The sequence below is a fragment of the Capra hircus genome, chromosome 25 (genome assembly GCF_001704415.2).
Source record: "Capra hircus breed San Clemente chromosome 25, ASM170441v1, whole genome shotgun sequence".
Lineage (NCBI taxonomy): Eukaryota > Metazoa > Chordata > Mammalia > Artiodactyla > Bovidae > Capra > Capra hircus.
Window position 1 is genome coordinate 19086532 of NC_030832.1, and position 16771 is coordinate 19103302.

A 16771-nucleotide genomic window follows, 5' to 3' on the forward strand; every position below is an offset into this window, starting at 1 on the left:
ACAAGTTCAGTATAGTCAAAGCTATGGTTTTCCCAGTAGTCATGTTCAGATGTGAGATTTGTACCATAAAGAAATCTGAGGGCCAAAGAACTGATGCTTTTGAATTGTGGTGCTATGGAAGACTCTTGAGATTCCCTTGGACTAAAAGAAATCAACCCTGAATATTCATTGGAAGAACTGTTGCTGAAGCTGAAGCTCCAATACTTTAGCTACCTGATTTGAATAGCCAACTCATTGCAAAATACCCAACTCATTGCAAAATACCCTAATCTTGGGGAATAATGAAGGCAAAAGGAGAAAGGGGCTGTGGAGGATAAGATGGTTAGTTAGCATCACTGATTTAATGAGCGTGTGTCTGAACAAACTCTGGGAGATAGTTGAGCACAGAGGAGCCCGGCATGCTATAGTGACTTAGTGACTGAACAACAAAAACAACAGTGACTAATTATACTGAGCATCTTTTCTTGTGGTTATTGCACATTGGTACTACAACTTTGGAGAATTGTTGCACATTGGTACAACTCCTTTACCCATTTTTAAGTCAGTTGTTTATTTTGTTCAGTTGTAAGAATTTTATATATCCTAGATACAAGCCCTTTATTATATATATGACATTTTCATCTATTGTGTAGGTTGTATTTTTACTTTGATAGTACTTTTTCATAGACAAAGGTTTATATTTTTGATCACATTCAATTTATCTCTTTTTTCAATGTTTATGTTTTGGTATTGTCTGTTTGCCAAATTGAAAGTCATGAGTATCTGCCCCTGTGTGTTTTGTAACAGTTTTTAAAAAATAGCTTTAGCTATTAGGTTGAATTTTTCAATCTAAGTTACTTTTTCTATGCATTGCAAGTTGAACTCAACTTGCATGTGAATATCCAGTTATCTCAACAGTACTAATGGAAAAGAGACTTTGTTCCCAATTTTTCATAGCATCTTGTAAAAAATAAATTCACCATTACTCACAATTGTATTGTATTCTTCTGTATATCTATCCTTTACTAGTACCACACAATTTGGTAGTTTTGAAATTGAGAAGTGTAAGTTTTCTAATCTAGTTCTTTATCAAGACTGTTTTGGCTATTCAAGGTCCTTTGCAATTCTATGTAAGTTTTACAGTTTAGCTTTCTTATTTCAGCAAAAAGTGCTATTGATATTTCAAAAATGTTAGAGCTAATAAACAGATTCAACAAAGTTTCAGGATACAAAGCCAACATACAATAATCAGTGGTATATCTACAAATCTGTAATAAGCAACAAAAAGGAAATGAAGAAAATCATTCCATTTACATTAGAATTAAAAGAATAAGATGCTTATGAATATATTTAAACAAGAAGTGCAACACACATACTAACTGTTACAAAACATTGCTCAAAGAAATTAAAGAAGACATAGGTAAGTAGGAAAACATCCTGTGTTGAGGTATTAGAAGAGTACTTTGTTAATACTTAAAATAGCCTGTAGGTTCAATGCAATAGTGAAAGTGTAAGTTGCTCAGTTGTGTTCCACACTTTGCATCCCCACGGGCTATACAATCCATGGAATTCTCCAGGCCAGAATACTGGAGTGGGTAGCCTTTGCCTTCTCCAGGGGATCTTCCCAAACCAGGGATTGAACCAGGGTCTCCTGCATTGCAGGTGGATATATATGCCTATATATATATATTTCCCAGCATCAGCATCAGTGTCTTGTCTGATTTTGGGGTGCTTTTTGGTTTTTGGAGGGATTCCTTGGTTTTCTTCCTTTTTGATTATTTATTACTGATTTGTAGATATACCACTGATTATTGCATGTTGGCTTTGTATCCTGAAATTTTGTTGAATGCTTACTAGCTCTAACATTTATTTTTTTCACGGAATCTTTTGGATTTTCTGTACATAAGTTCTGTGAGTAAAGATAGTTTTTCTTCTTCCTATCCAATTTGGTTGCCTTTTATTTCTTTATCTTGCCTAATTTTCATGAATATAACATCAAATATAGTGTTGAATAGAAGTGGGAGCGTGTACATGCTTATTTTGTTCTTGATCACTAAGGAAAGCTTTCTGTCCTTCACCACTGAGTGTGATTTTTAGTTGTGGGTTTTTTTTTAAATAGATGATCTTTTATAGGGGATCTTTGTTTTGATTAAGAAAGCACCCCTTTTTATGATTTTGTTAAGATTTTTAAATTTTCAATATTGAAATTGAAGTGTTGGATATTATCAAATACTTTCTACCTCAGTTAAAATAAACATGCCACTTTTTAAATTCTGTTTTTGTTTTGTAGAAGTATGAGTCACAAAAGTATATATTTTGAAAGTGTGCAACAGTACGACTTGATGATTTTATATCCATACGTGAAATATTCATTGTATTCAAGCTAATTAACACATACAACACCATGTGCTGTGCTATGCTTAGTCAATCAGTTTTGTCCAACTCTTTGCCACCCCATGACAATAGCCCACCAGGCTCCTTTGTCCATGGGGATTCTCCAGGCAAGAATACTGGAGTGGGTTGCCATACCCTCCTCCAGGGGATCTTCCCAACCCATGGATCGAACCCAGGTCTCCCACAATGCAGGAGGATTCTTTACCATCTGAGCCACCACGGAAGCCCATGAACTGGAGTGGGTAGCCTATCCCTTCTCCAGGGGAACTTCCTGAGCCAGGAATTGAACTCAGGTCTCCTGCATTGTAGGGGACTATTTACCAGCTGAGCTACCATAGTTACTTTGTGTGTATGTGTGTGTGTTAAGAACACTTAGAACTTTCATGTTGATGTATGGCAAAAACCACTACAGTATTGTAAAATAATTAGCCTCCCATTAAAATAAATAAATTAATTTAAATTTTAAAATAATTACAGTAGGAAAAAATAACTACTTTCTCAGCAAATTTCAAGCATATTTAAATTATTAACTATATTCACTATACTGTACATTAGCTACACAGAATTTATTCATCTTATAGCTGAAAGCTTGAATCCTTTGACAGGCATCTTTCAGTTTCCCCCAAACCACAGCCCTTGGCAAACACTGTTAACATGTAAGTGAGATCACACAATATTTCTCTTTATGTGTCTGACTTATTTCACTTAATATAATGTGTCCTTCAGATTTATTCATGTTGTTGAAAATGGCAAGATTTCTTTATCTTTGAGGCTGAATAATATTTCATTGTGAATATATATACCACATTTTCTTTATTTGTCTGTTGATAGATACTTAGATAGCTTTTATGTCTTGGCTATTTTGAAAAATGCTACAGTGAACATGGGAGTGCAGATACCTCTTTAAAGTCCTGTTTTCTTTTTCTGTGTGTGTATATATATACTTAGTCGGATCACTGGAACATATGTTTAAAATTTTTGAAAAACTTTATACTATTATTCATAGTGGCTGTACCAGTTTGTATTCCCACCAATAGTGCACCATGGTCAAGAAAATAATATTTAGGAAAGAAATGTTATTTTAACATAAACAGTAAAATGGACTAAAATGGCTAGTGTGTCTACATTAAAATAAGTTCAAGTTCAGTTTATGTATCCTGATATAATTAAATCATGTAAGTAGGAATTTATAGTTCCATATGTATTTCCATTGTTTTACTTTGAGTTATTCAGGATAATTACATATAAGAACATGTAATACAATATACTGAGTCTGCTTCTCTGACATTATTACCTATTAAAATGGCTCAGCAAGTAGTTTTCACCAAGAGAATAGTCTAAAGCTGCCTCCAAATTAAACACTGTAAGGGTTTTCAAGGAAATTGTTGTTATGAATGAAGAAACAACATATAGTATGTTTCTCTTGTATTTGACTATACGTTTAACCAGCATATTAAAATGTTTCAGTTCAGTTCAGTTGAGTCACTCAGTCATGTCCAACTCTTTGTGACCCCATGTATCGCAGCACACCAGGCCTCCCTGTCCATCACCAACTCCCGGAGTTTACCTAAACTCACGTCCATCAAGTCGGTGATGCCATCCAGCCATCTCATCCTCGGTCGCCCCCTTCTCCTCCTGCCCCCAATCCCTCCCAGCATCAAAGTCTTTTCCAATCAGTCAACTCTTCACATGAGGTGGCCAAAGTACTGGAGTTTCAGCTTTAGCATCACTCCCTCCAAAGAAATCCCTGGGCTGATCTCCTTCAGAACGGACTGGTTGGATCTCCTTGCAGTCCAAGGACTCCCAAGAGTCTTCTCCAACACCACAGTTCAAAAGCACTAATTCTTCGGTGCTCAGCTTTCTTCACAGTCCAACTCTCACATCCATACATGACCACAGGAAAAACCATAGCCTTGACTAGACAAACCTTAGTTGGCAAAGTAATGTCTCTGCTTTTGAATATGCTCTCTAGGTTGGTCATAACTTTTCCTCCAAGGAGTGAGCGTCTTTTAATTTCATGGCTGCAATCACCATCTGCAGTGATTTTGAAGCCCAAAATGATAAAGTCTGACACTGTTTCCACTGTTTCCCCATCTATTTCTCATGAAGTGATGGGACCGGATGCCATGATCTTCATTTTCTGAATGTTGAGCTTTAAGCCAACTTTTTCACTCTCCTCTTTCACTTTAATCAAGAGACATTTTAGCTCCTCTTCACTTTCTGCCATAAGGGTGGTGTCATCTGCATATCTGAGGTTATTGATATTTCTCCCGGCAATCTTGATTCCAGCTTGTGTTTCTTCCAGTCCAGCGTTTCTCATGATGTACTCTGCATAGAAGTTAAATAAGCAGGGTGACAATATACAGCCTTGACATACTCCTTTTCCTATTTGGAACCAGTCTGTTGTTCCATGTCTACATATAACTAAAAAATACAGAAACAAACAATTCCAAACCACCATATGACACACAGATCTAACAAAGTATATGTGGTCAGAGATTCTGCAAAATATTTAAAGATGGACTGACTTTCCTTCTATGGAAAATGTAGGAAGTGTTATGAAAGGCCATTGTTTTCAGAGGCTGTTGTTCAATGTATACACTTAAGATACAATATTATAGTGTTATAACAAGAAATCCTGTATTAAGATCAATTCAAATTGGATTTCACAAGTTAGTAAATGCTTTTACAAATGCTTTGACAATGTAATAGAAAGTGCATCTTTTTACTTTCCATTTTTATGAAATGTAATTATTTGATGTTTATACAGTTAAAAATTAAAAGCAGCCAAATATTAAACAACATACATATTAAAATTTGGGGTTGTAGTTTGTATTTTAAAATAAACAGCTTCCTATTGTTTGCTTCCAGCTCTAATAACAGCATAAAGAGAAGCACATTCAAAATACTGATTTACTTTGATAGCAAAGGATTGTTTTTTGAAGATTAATGAAAGTAGCTGCTGCTGCTAAGTCACGTCAGTCGTGGCCAACTCTGTGTGACCCCATAGACTGCAGCCCATCAGGCTCCTCTGTCCCTGGAATTCTCCAGGCAAGAATACTGTAGTGGGTTGCCATTTCCTTCTCCAATGCCTGAAAGTGAAAAGTGAAAGTGAAGTCCCTCGGTCGTGCCCAACTCTTTGCTACCCCATGGACTGTAGCCTACCAGGCTCCTCCGTCCATGGGATTTTCCAGGCAAGAGTACTGGAGTCATTTCCTTCTCCAATGAAAGTAGACATGACCCATTAAGTTGAAGTGTACTATTTAACATACTCAACAGTTTACATAACATTTTAAAATATATTTTTATTATTTTATTTTTTATCTACTGTCTCTTCTTTGTGGTGCATGGGCCTTTTCTAGTTGCAAAGCACAGGCTCTAGAGCATGGGGGCTTCAACAACTGTGGCAAGTGGGCTTAGTTCCTCCCCTCCACACCCCGCAAAACCGGTGTACCCTACATAGTATGGCAGATTCTTAACTACTGGACCACCAGGAAAGTCTTAAAATATGTTTTTTAAAGAGCTAAACAGCTGTATTCACTGATAGCAATGCTATACCTACTTGATGATGACTTGAAACAAACCAAATGCCCATAAGGAAAAAAATGCTGTAGTTATTTTTTATCTAAATTTACTTTTAGTCCATGGTCTGGTAGCATTTTCCTCTTAATACAGTACTACTTTTCTATAAGGCAGTTCCTGGGAGCTAGACTGCTCTAGGTAATGAGAGAGTTAAGGTAAAGAGTAATTGCTTGAAGTTTAAATAGATAGTAACTTTTTGCTCTGGCTTAGTGAGCTAGTCTAATCAGTTGTATCTAAAAATAGACAATTCTTTAAAAGGTTCTAATTTCTTTATTGTCTGCAATCTTTGGAAATTAATAGTATGAAATGACAAAATTAGCAAATGTATTGAAGTCTGTGTACAAATTACTTCTAATTTCAAGCTCTCATGTGATAATGTTTTGTTTTTATTTAAGTGGCTCCAAAGATAGTTATATACAAATTTTTTTTTAAAGGAAACTGCTCATTTTAAATTACATCTGCATCATACCTTAATTTCATGATAGTTTATTTAACAGGTCTTAGTCATGGACTTTTCCAAGATGAGGTTTTATATTTCCCTCCCGTAGCTCCTGGTCGTCAGAAAACCCATGTTTTCCGTTATTGAAGGAGTTTGGTCTTGCGGATGTTAGTGTTTGTCCAATATTTTCCCCCATCTTTATTTTTAGGAGGCATTTCCTCTGGTTTGCTCTCTTCTTCTTCTTCAAAAGCTGCTGCTACTGAAAGGATGTATTGGAGCAAGAGCTGAAACAGCTTTGTTAGCTCAGGCATACTTCATACAAGTCTCATAAAAAAGTTGATGCTTTCTTTCTCTGTTGTCTGACTACCAAATCCAAGCTTGTAGATCTTTATAAGCATTGTTGAGAAATGAAGTTTCTCCTTCAGCTCATTGCTTCTCAGCACTTCTCAACTGGCACTTTGTCCCATTACTCCAGAGGCTTTAGCTAGCTGTGGGTTCTCAGGTTTTTCTCCCTCCTTCCCGCCCATCGTTTTCCCCACCACAGCCATGCCAAGGACTCTAGCATTTCTTTTTGATTCTTTCTTATCCATCTCTCTACATTATCAGTCTATTCTTGCATGCTGTGTACTTTTTCCATTAAAGGCCTTATCATGTTAATCATGGTTTTAAATAATCCTGGTTTATTTATTTTTTAGTTAATTAATTAATTTTAACTGGAAACTAATTACTTTACAATATTGTAGTGGTTTTTGCCATACATTGACATGAATCAGCCGTGGGTGTACATGTGTTCCCCATCCTGAACCCCCCTCCTAACTCCCTCCCCATCCCATCCTTCAAGGTCATCCCAGTGCACCTGCCCTGAGCACCCTGTCTCATGCATCGAACCTGGACTGGCAATCTGTTTCACATATGATTATATAGATGTTTCAATGCTATAATAGACCTGATTTAATATTTCCAACATTTTGCATATCAGAGTGATTCTGATGCTGCTTTAGTTTCTTCAAACTGTGGTGTTTTTTCCCCTCCTTTAGTATGCGGTATAAATTTTCATTAAAATATGTACATAAGGGTCTAGGGAAAAGGAAATATAGTGAATAGGACATTAGTGACATATTGGTAAGGTGTCGTGGGGAGAGAAAGGATTCCATAGTACTATGATTGGGCTTTAGTCTTTTGATGAGCTTATGTTGCTGATCTATGAAATCATCAGTGCTTCTCGGTTTCCTCCTCTTTAGAAGAGACAAGATGACTAGAGCAGGTTGGACTTTTCCTTTCCCTAGGTAGGTTATGCTCTGGTAAAATACTTTCTCATGAATCAGGCCTAATTAAGAATAGGATGCACTGGCACATTTCAAAATGGTTCCTTCTTCCCTTCTTCCATGATTCCTGGAAGCACGAGGGGAGTTTTCTCGTATATTTGCCATGAGAAACTGATAAGGATCTTGGAGGTAAATTGACAAAAACATGGATTCACAAGTTCCTTATGACTTGGACACCCCTGGACTTTTTAATTCTTTAGACTTGTCCTAGTAAGGCCCCAGCAATTTGTTAATTATAGTTTAGGATTTTCTACTATAGCACTGGATCTTTTAGAGATTCTGTTTAGAGTTTCTATTCCATTAAATTATATTCTCTGTATTTGCCTATCTGGCTCTCCAGTTTTAGGGACAGTGTATTGCCCTGTGACCTCACTTATCTGATTGATCTAAGAAGAGTTATAGACTTTTCAGTTCAGCTTCCTACTTGTTAGGATGGAGTAGTGACTTCTAAGTTTTTTCCAAACCAGAAACTGGAAGCTGAACCTTATTTTTTTTATACTGATGAATACCTTTCCAATTTTATATATCCTGATGGTTATTTTGATGGAAATCAGCATGAGAGAGAATGGAGAGATAGGACCACCATCTCAAGCAATAGGTCTGCTTATTGCCTTGAGTCTTATTTTATGGACTTCTGATGATTGCTTATTTTTGTTTCAGTCACCTACCAACATTTCAATCAACATGTTTGGCTCTAGGCAGAGACCCCTTTTGCTACTACTTCATTATCTTTTTGAGAAACCTAAAATCTAAAGTATCACAAAGTAGTAAGTAGTATCTATAGCTAGAGAATATCAGTGCACTTTTCTTCATTGCTTAATTATAAAGTTGATGAGTAATTTTGTTTTAGTCACATTTGGGCACCTGAAGTAACTATTTCCTATTATATTTCAGAATATGGTGCTAAGTGGAATAACTTCTTGTCACGAGTGAGCCCAGATGATGAACTCACTCTTGCTCAAATTATGGGAATGCTTTTATTTGATGCCTTCTTATATGGCCTTCTGGCCTGGTATATAGATGCTGTCTTTCCAGGAAAGTATGGTGTGCCCAAGCCATGGTATTTCTTTATGCAGGTAAGTTCTAATTATTTCTGTTATTGAGAGAAACTCCAGTTCTTATATACTGAGTTTGTTGAAGAGTGAACATTACTTAATTTTAACACCGTCCACACAGTCTTATGATACTAATACAGCTTTAATTCCTTCTCAACTAAAGCTGTTGTGAGTTAACTTTGTAACATATATAATAGAATTAAATGGTTTTCTATAAAAAATCTGTATCTGAACGAATGTGTGGTAAGGTCCTTAGACCCTAGTGAGGAGATTATAAATTATGTCAGATATCTGGTTACCATTATATGCTTTTTTTCTACTATTAGTCCAAATTACTTAGAATCAAAGCCATAGCCACTTGTGCAAAGAACTGAGTCATTTGAAAAGACCCTGATGTTGGGAATGATTGAAGATGGGAGGAGAAGGGGATGACAGAGGATGAGATGGTTGGATGGCATCACTGACTCAATGGACAAGAGAGTGAGTAAACTCCAGGAGTTGGTGATGGACAGGAAGCCTGGCGTACTGCAGTCAATGGGGTTGCAAAAAGTCATACACGACTGAGTGACTAAACTGAATTGAACTGAACTGAACTGAACACCATAGCAAAATGGGGAACATTTTTTATCTGTCCTCCATTTTCAATCCTCTTCTTATCAGTCTGTGGTTTAAAGCAAGTGATTCTCAGAACACCTCTGCATTTTTTCTTTTTTTTAATGAAGTAATTTATTTAATTGGAGGATAATTACAATATTGTTGTGGTTTTGCCATATCAACATGAATCAGCCACGGGTACACATGCGGTCCCCCACCCTGAACCCCACTCCCACCTCCCTCCCCACCCTATCCCTCTGGGTTGTTCCAGAGCAGCAGCTTTGAATGCCCTGCTTCATGTATCTGCACTTTTATTTTTATTTTTTATTTTTTAAATTTTATTTATTTTTTTATTTTTTAAATTTTAAAATCTTTAATTCTTACATGCGTTCCCAAACATGAACCCCCCTCCCACCTCCCTCCCCATAACATCTCTCTGGGTCATCCCCATGCACCAGCTCCAAGCATGCTGTATCCTGCATCAGACATAGACTGGCGATTCAATTCTTACATGATAGTATACATGTTAGAATATCATTCTCCCAAATCATCCAATTGTTGAGCTCCCCAAGGAACTTCAGGGTCAATTATATCTATTAGTATTTATCATATTTGGAAATTGAAACAGAAATTTAGAAAATATTTATCAACTTATTTAAATATATCACCGATAAACCCATTATATATTGAACTATGTAACATTTTATTTTGGTGGAAAAAACTATTTTCAAAATTAAGAAAATTAGTGAGAATAGTGTCATGTTTTATATTTTTCAAGTATCTTTCATGTTTACTTAATTGAAGATAACTGGATTCTCATTGGATAGTTAGTATCTGACTCTGCATTCAATCTGTTGCATTATTGTTTTGTTTAAAATATTTGAAAAAAATGCAGCCTTACATAGACATGTAGTTTTTAAAAGTTGCATATTTTGGAAGCCTTAAGTTTATGTATGGTTGTTCACTAAAACTTAACTGATGATCATTTACTAACAATTGATTAAAGTTTGGAATCTGAAAACATATTACTGAACATTTCTTAATCTGTTAAAACAATATCCATTAGTATATCTTTCAAATTGAATAAATATTTAACCAAGCATAAATTTGTCATAATTTATCTTGATTATTTGGAAAAGATTCATTCACTAATACATATCTTCTAAGTGATGACACATTTCTTTATTACATCATCAAAGGTTCACATTTATTAATATGAATATGATGTCATCAAGGTATTTTTCCAGAATTGGAAATATGTTACACAATAGTGGATAAAAATTTTTTAAAATTTTACTTTTCAGCAGAAACCTCAGTTTTTTCCATTGGTGACAAATATTGTCAGTTCTTTCTCTTGAAATGAAGCACTGCTTTATTAATTTGTAAAAAAGATGTCTATTAGATATCCAAGTCTTGATTAACTATAATTTTCATATCTATCATCTTCTCAGGTAAAATTGCCTTTCTATTTTAAAAAGTGGCTAGTTGACCCCACGACACAATTACAAATAATTTAGGGCTCCCATTGTATTTTGATCTGCTACAGAAATGCATTGTGTATATTTCTCCTTTCATTACACAGAATAATAAAAATTCATATTCAAGGAGTAAGACTTAGAAAATTACTTTTACTCCTTCCTCAATGATGCAATTAAATGAAACATTTTTTTTTACTGTGTTTGTCTAGTTGTGAAAAAATTACATTTAGCACAGTTTTATACTACTGTTTGATTTGTTTTAAGGCATCACAGTTTTTCTCAATATTGTTTTTACATCATCAATGAAAATATCAACAGTGTAAAAAGGGAAATAATGTATTTTATTTTTTATTTGTTTTACTTTTTATGGAGTTATAATTGATGTATAATGTTACATAAATTTCAGATATACAATATAGTGATTCACAGTTTTAGAAGTTATACTCCATTTATAGTTATAGAATATTGGTCTTATTCACTATGCTACACAATATATCTTGTAGATTGTTTTATAACCTAAAGGTGTGTACCACTTATTCCCCTACCCCTATATTGCCCCTCTCCACTTCCCTCTGCCCACTAGTAACCACTAGCTTATTCTCTATAATTGTGAGTCTGCTTCTTTTATGTTATATTCACTGTTGCTGCTAAGTCACTTCAGTCATGTCCAACTCTGTGCAACCCCATAGACAGCAGCCCACCAGGCTCTGCCATCCCTGGATTCTCCAGGCAAGAACACAGGAGTGGGTTGCCATTTCCTTCTCCAATGCATGAAAGTGAAAAGTGAAAGTGAAGTCGCTCAGTCGTGACAGACTCTTAGCGACCCCATGGACTGCAGCCTACCAGGCTCCTCCGTCCATGGGATTTTCCAGGCAAGAGTACTGGAGTGGGGTGCCACTGCCTTCTCTGGTTATATTCACTAGTTTGGTGTATTTTTTATATTCCACATATAAGTGATATCATACACTGTTTATATTTTTCTTTCTGACTTGTTTTACTTTACATAGTGTCCTCCAAGTCCATTAGTGTTGATACAAATGACAAATTTTCATATTCATATATATGTATATATATAGGAATACTTTATCTATACTTTAGGGCTTTCCTGATAGCTCAGTTGGTAAAGAATCCACCTGCAATGCAGGAGACCCCAGTTCGATTCCTGAGTTGGGAAGATTCCCTGGAAAAGGGATAGGCTACCCACTCCAGTGTTCTTGGGCTTCCCTTGTTGCTCAGTTGGTAAAGAATCTGCCTGCAATGCAGGAGAGCTGGGTTCCATCCCTGGGTTGGGAAGATCCCCTGGAGAAGGGAAAGGCTACACACTCCAGTATTCTGGCCTGGAGAATTCCATGGACAGTCCATGGGGTCACAAGGAGTCGGACACAACTGAGCGACTTTCACTTCACTATCTGTACTTTATCCATAGTGTTGATGAATACTTAAGTTGTTTCCATATCTTGGTATTTGCAAATTATGCTGTTATGAACATTGTGGGGGATGCATGTATATTTTCAAATTAGTGTTTTTCTTTTGTGGGGATATATACCCAGGAGTGGAATGCTAGGTATTATGTTAGTTGTATTTTTAGTTTTTGGAGAAACCTTTATAGTGTTTTCCATAGTGGCTGCACCAATTTACATTCTGACCAACAGAATAGGAGGGTTCCCTTTTCTCCACATCATTACCAACATTTGTTATTTGTGTTCTTTTTGATGATAGCTATTCTGACAGATGTGGGGTGATATCTCATTGTGGTTCTGATTTGCATTTCCCTGATGATTAACAATGTTGAACATCTTTTCATGTGCCTGTTGGCCATCTGTATATCTTGTATGAAAAACTGTGAATTCAGTTCTTCTGCCCATTTTTTATTTGGGCTACTTGTTTTTCTGATGTTGAGTAATATGAGCTGGCTTTTTTGGAGGGGTGGGATGGATATTAACCCTTTATTAGTTACATCATTTGCAAGTATTTTCTCCCATTCAGTGGGTTGTCTTTTTGCCTTGTTTATCGTTTCCTTTGCTCTACAACATTTTTTAACTGATTATGTCCCCCCCCCTTTTTTTTTACTGTTGCTTTTGTTACTTCTGGCTTGGGAAAGAGATCTAAAAAAATATTGTTATCATTTATGTCAGAGTGTTCTTCCTATGTTTTCTACTATGAGTTCTACGGTTTCCAGTCTTACATTTAGGTATTTAATCCATTTTGATTTTCTTTTTGTATATGGTGTTAGAAAGCATTCTAATCTCATTTATTTTACATATAGCTCTCCAGTTTTCCCAGTACCACTTATTGAAGAGATTTCTCTCTAATCCAGTCTTTTTTTTTCATACATTTGCTCTTTTTATTTAAAAAATTTTTTTTATTTTTTCTTTATTTTGCCCAACCAATACTGTATTGGTTTTGCCATACATTGACATGAATCAGCCGCGGGTATACATGAGTTCCCAATCCTGAATCCCCTCCCACCTCCCACCCCATATCATCTCTCTGGATCATCCCCATGCACCAGCCCCAAGCATCCTGTATCCTGTATCCTGTATCGAACATAGACTGGCGATTCGTTTCTTATCTGATAGTATACATGTTTCAATGCCATTCTCCCAAATCATCCCATCCTCTCCCTCTCCCTCAGAGTTCAAAAGTCCATTCTATACATCTGTGTCTCTTTTGCTGTCTCGCATACGGGGTTATCATTACCATCTTTCTAAATTCCATATATATGTGTTAGTATACTGTATTGGTGTTTTTCTTTCTGGCTTACTTCACTCTGTATAATCGGCTCCAGTTTCATCCATCTCATCAGAACTGATTCAAATGTATTACTTTTAACAGCTGAGTAATACTCCATTGTGTATATGTACCACAGCTTTCTTATCCATTCATCTGCTGATGGACATCTAGGTTGTTTCCATGTCCTGGCTATTATAAACAGTGCTGTGATGAACATTGACGTACACGTGTCTCTTTCAATTCTGGTTTCCTCGATGTGTATGCCCAGCAGTGGGATTGCTGGGTCATAAGGCAGTTCTATTTCCAGTTTTTTAAGGAATCTCCACACTGTTCTCCATAGTGGCTGTACTAGTTTGCATTCCCACCAACAGTGTAGGAGGGTTCCCTTTTCTCCACACTCTCTCCAGCATTTATTACTTGTAGATTTTTGGATCGCTGCCATTCTGACTGGTGTAATTGGTACCTCATTGTGGTTTTGATTTGCATTCTCTGATAATGAGTGATGTTGAGCATCTTTTCATGTGTTTGTTAGCCATCCATATGTCTTCTTTGGAGAAATGTCTATTTAGTTCTTCGGCCCATTTTTTGATTGGGTTGTTTATTTTTCTGGCATTGAGTTGCATTAGTTGCTTGTATATTTTTGAGATTAGTTGTTTGTCAGTTGCTTCATTTGCTATTATTTTCTCCCATTAGAAGGCTGTCTTTTCACCTTGCTTATATTTTCCTTTGTTGTGCAGAAGCTTTTAATTTTAATTAGATCCCATTTGTTTCTTTTTGCTTTTATTTCCAGAATTCTGGGAGGTGGATCATAGAGGATCCTGCTGTGATTTATGTCGGAGAGTGTTTTGCCTATGTTCTCCTCTAGGAGTTTTATAGTTTCTGGTCTTACATTTAGATCTTTAATCCATTTTGAGTTTATTTTTGTATATGGTGTGAGAAAGTGATCTAGTTTCATTCTTTTACAAGTGGTTGACCAGTTTTCCCAGCACCACTTGTTAAAGAGATTGTCGTTACTCCGTTGTATATTCTTGCCTCCTTTGTTGAAGATAAGGTGTCCATAGGTGTGTGGATTTATCTCTGGGCTTTCTATGTTGTTCCATTGATCTATATTTGTCTTTGTGCCGGTACCATACTGTCTTGATGACTGTGGCTTTGTAGTAGAGCCTGAAATCAGGCAGGTTGATTCCTCCAGTTCCATTATTCTTTCTCAAGATTGCTTTGGCTATTCAAGTTTTTTTTTGTATTTCCATACAAATTGTGAAATTATTTGTTGTAGCTCTGTGAAAAATACCGCTGGTAGCTTGATAGGGATTGCATTGAATCTGTACATTGCTTTGGGTAGTATACTCATTTTCACTATATTGATTCTACCAATCCATGAACATGGTATATTTCTCCATCTATTAGTGTCCTCTTTGATTTCTTTCACCAGTTTTTTTATAATTTTCTATATATAGGTCTTTAGTTTCTTTAGGTAGGTATATTCCTAAGTATTTTATTCTTTCTGTTGCAATGGTGAATGGAATTGTTTCCTTAAATTTCTTTTTCTACTTTCTTCTTATTAGTGTACAGGAATGCAAGAGATTTCTGTGTGTTGATTTTATATCCTGCAACTTTACTATATTCATTGATTAGCTCAAGTAATTTTCTGGTGGAATCTTTAGGGTTTTCTACATAGAAGATCATGTCATCTGCAAACAGTGAGAATTTTACTTCTTCTTTTCCAATTTGGATTCCTTTTATTTCTTTTTCTGCTCTGATTGTTGTGGCCAAAACTTCCAGAACTCTGCTGAGTAGTAGAAGTGAAAGTGGGCACCCTTGTCTTATTCCTGACTTTAAGGGAAATGCTTTCAATTTTTCACCATTGAGGATAATGTTTGCTGTGGGTTTGTCATATATAGCTTTTATTATGTTGAGGTATGTTCCTTCTATTCCTGCTTTCTGGAAAGTTTTTTTTTTTTAATCATAAATGGATGTTGAATTTTGTCAAAGGCCTTCTCTGCATCTATTGAGATAATCATATGGCTTTTATTTTTCAATTTGTTAATGTGGTGAATTACATTGATTGATTTGTGGATATTAAAGAATCCTTCCATCCCTGGGATAAAGCCCACTTGGTCATGGTGTATGATCTTTTTAATGTGTTGTTGGATTCTGATTGCTAGAATTTTGTTAAGGATTTTTGCATCTATGTTCATCAGTGATATTGGCCTGTAGTTTTCTTTTTTTGTGGCATCTTTGTCAGGTTTTGGTATTAGGGTAATGGTGGCCTCATAGAATGAGTTTGGAAGTTTACCTTCCTCTGCAATTTTCTGGAAGAGTTTGAGTAGGATATGTGTTAGCTCTTCTCGAAATTTTTGGTAGAATTCAGCTGTGAAGCCGTCTGGACCTGGGCTTTTGTTTGCCGGAAGATTTCTGATGACAGTTTCAATTTCTGTGCTTGTGATGGGTCTGCTAAGATTTTCTATTTCTTCCTGGTTCAGTTTTGGAAAGTTGTACTTTTCTAAGAATTTGACCATTTCTTCCACGTTGTCCATTTTATTGGCATATAATTGCTGATAGTAGTCTCATATGATCCTTTGTATTTTTTTGTTGTCTGTTGTGTTCTCTCCATTTTCATTTCTAATTTTATTGATTTGATTTTTCTCTCTTTGTTTCTTGATGAGTCTGGCTAATGTTTTGTCAATTTTATTTATCCTTTCAAAGAACCAGCTTTTGGCTTTGTTGATTTTTGCTATGGTCTCTTTTGTTTCTTTTGCATTTATTTCTGCCCTAATTTTTAAGGTTTCCTTCCTTCTACTAACTCTGGGGTTCTCCATTTCTCCCTTTTCTAGTTGCTTTAGTTGTAGAGTTAGGTTATTTATTTGACTTTTTTCTTGTTTCTTGAGGTATGCCTGTATTGCTATGAACTTTCCTCTTAGCACTGCTTTTATAGTGTCCCACAGGTTTCGGGTTGTTGTGTTTTCATTTTCATTCGTTTCTATGCATATTTTGATTTCTTTTTTATTTCTTCTGTGATTTATTGGTTATTCAGAAGTGTGTTGTTCAGCCTCCATATGTTGGAATTTTTAATAGTTTTTCTCCTGTAATTGAGATCTTATCTTAATGCATTATGGTCAGAAAAGATGCTTGGAATGATTTCGATTTTTTTGAATTAATCAAGGTTAGATTTATGGCCCAGGATGTGATCTA

At 35.8% G+C, this 16771-nt stretch overlaps 1 protein-coding gene across 1 annotated transcript in view; it reads left to right on the top strand.

The window, feature by feature from the left end:
- Nucleotides 1–16771, top strand: part of LOC102180560 (ATP-binding cassette sub-family A member 3-like) — a 268750-nt gene that overhangs the window by 84091 nt on the left and 167888 nt on the right. The window contains exon 9 of the mRNA XM_018039865.1: nucleotides 8614–8795. Within this exon, the coding sequence (XP_017895354.1) occupies nucleotides 8614–8795 (182 nt within the window). The remainder of the gene's footprint in view (nucleotides 1–8613; nucleotides 8796–16771) is intronic.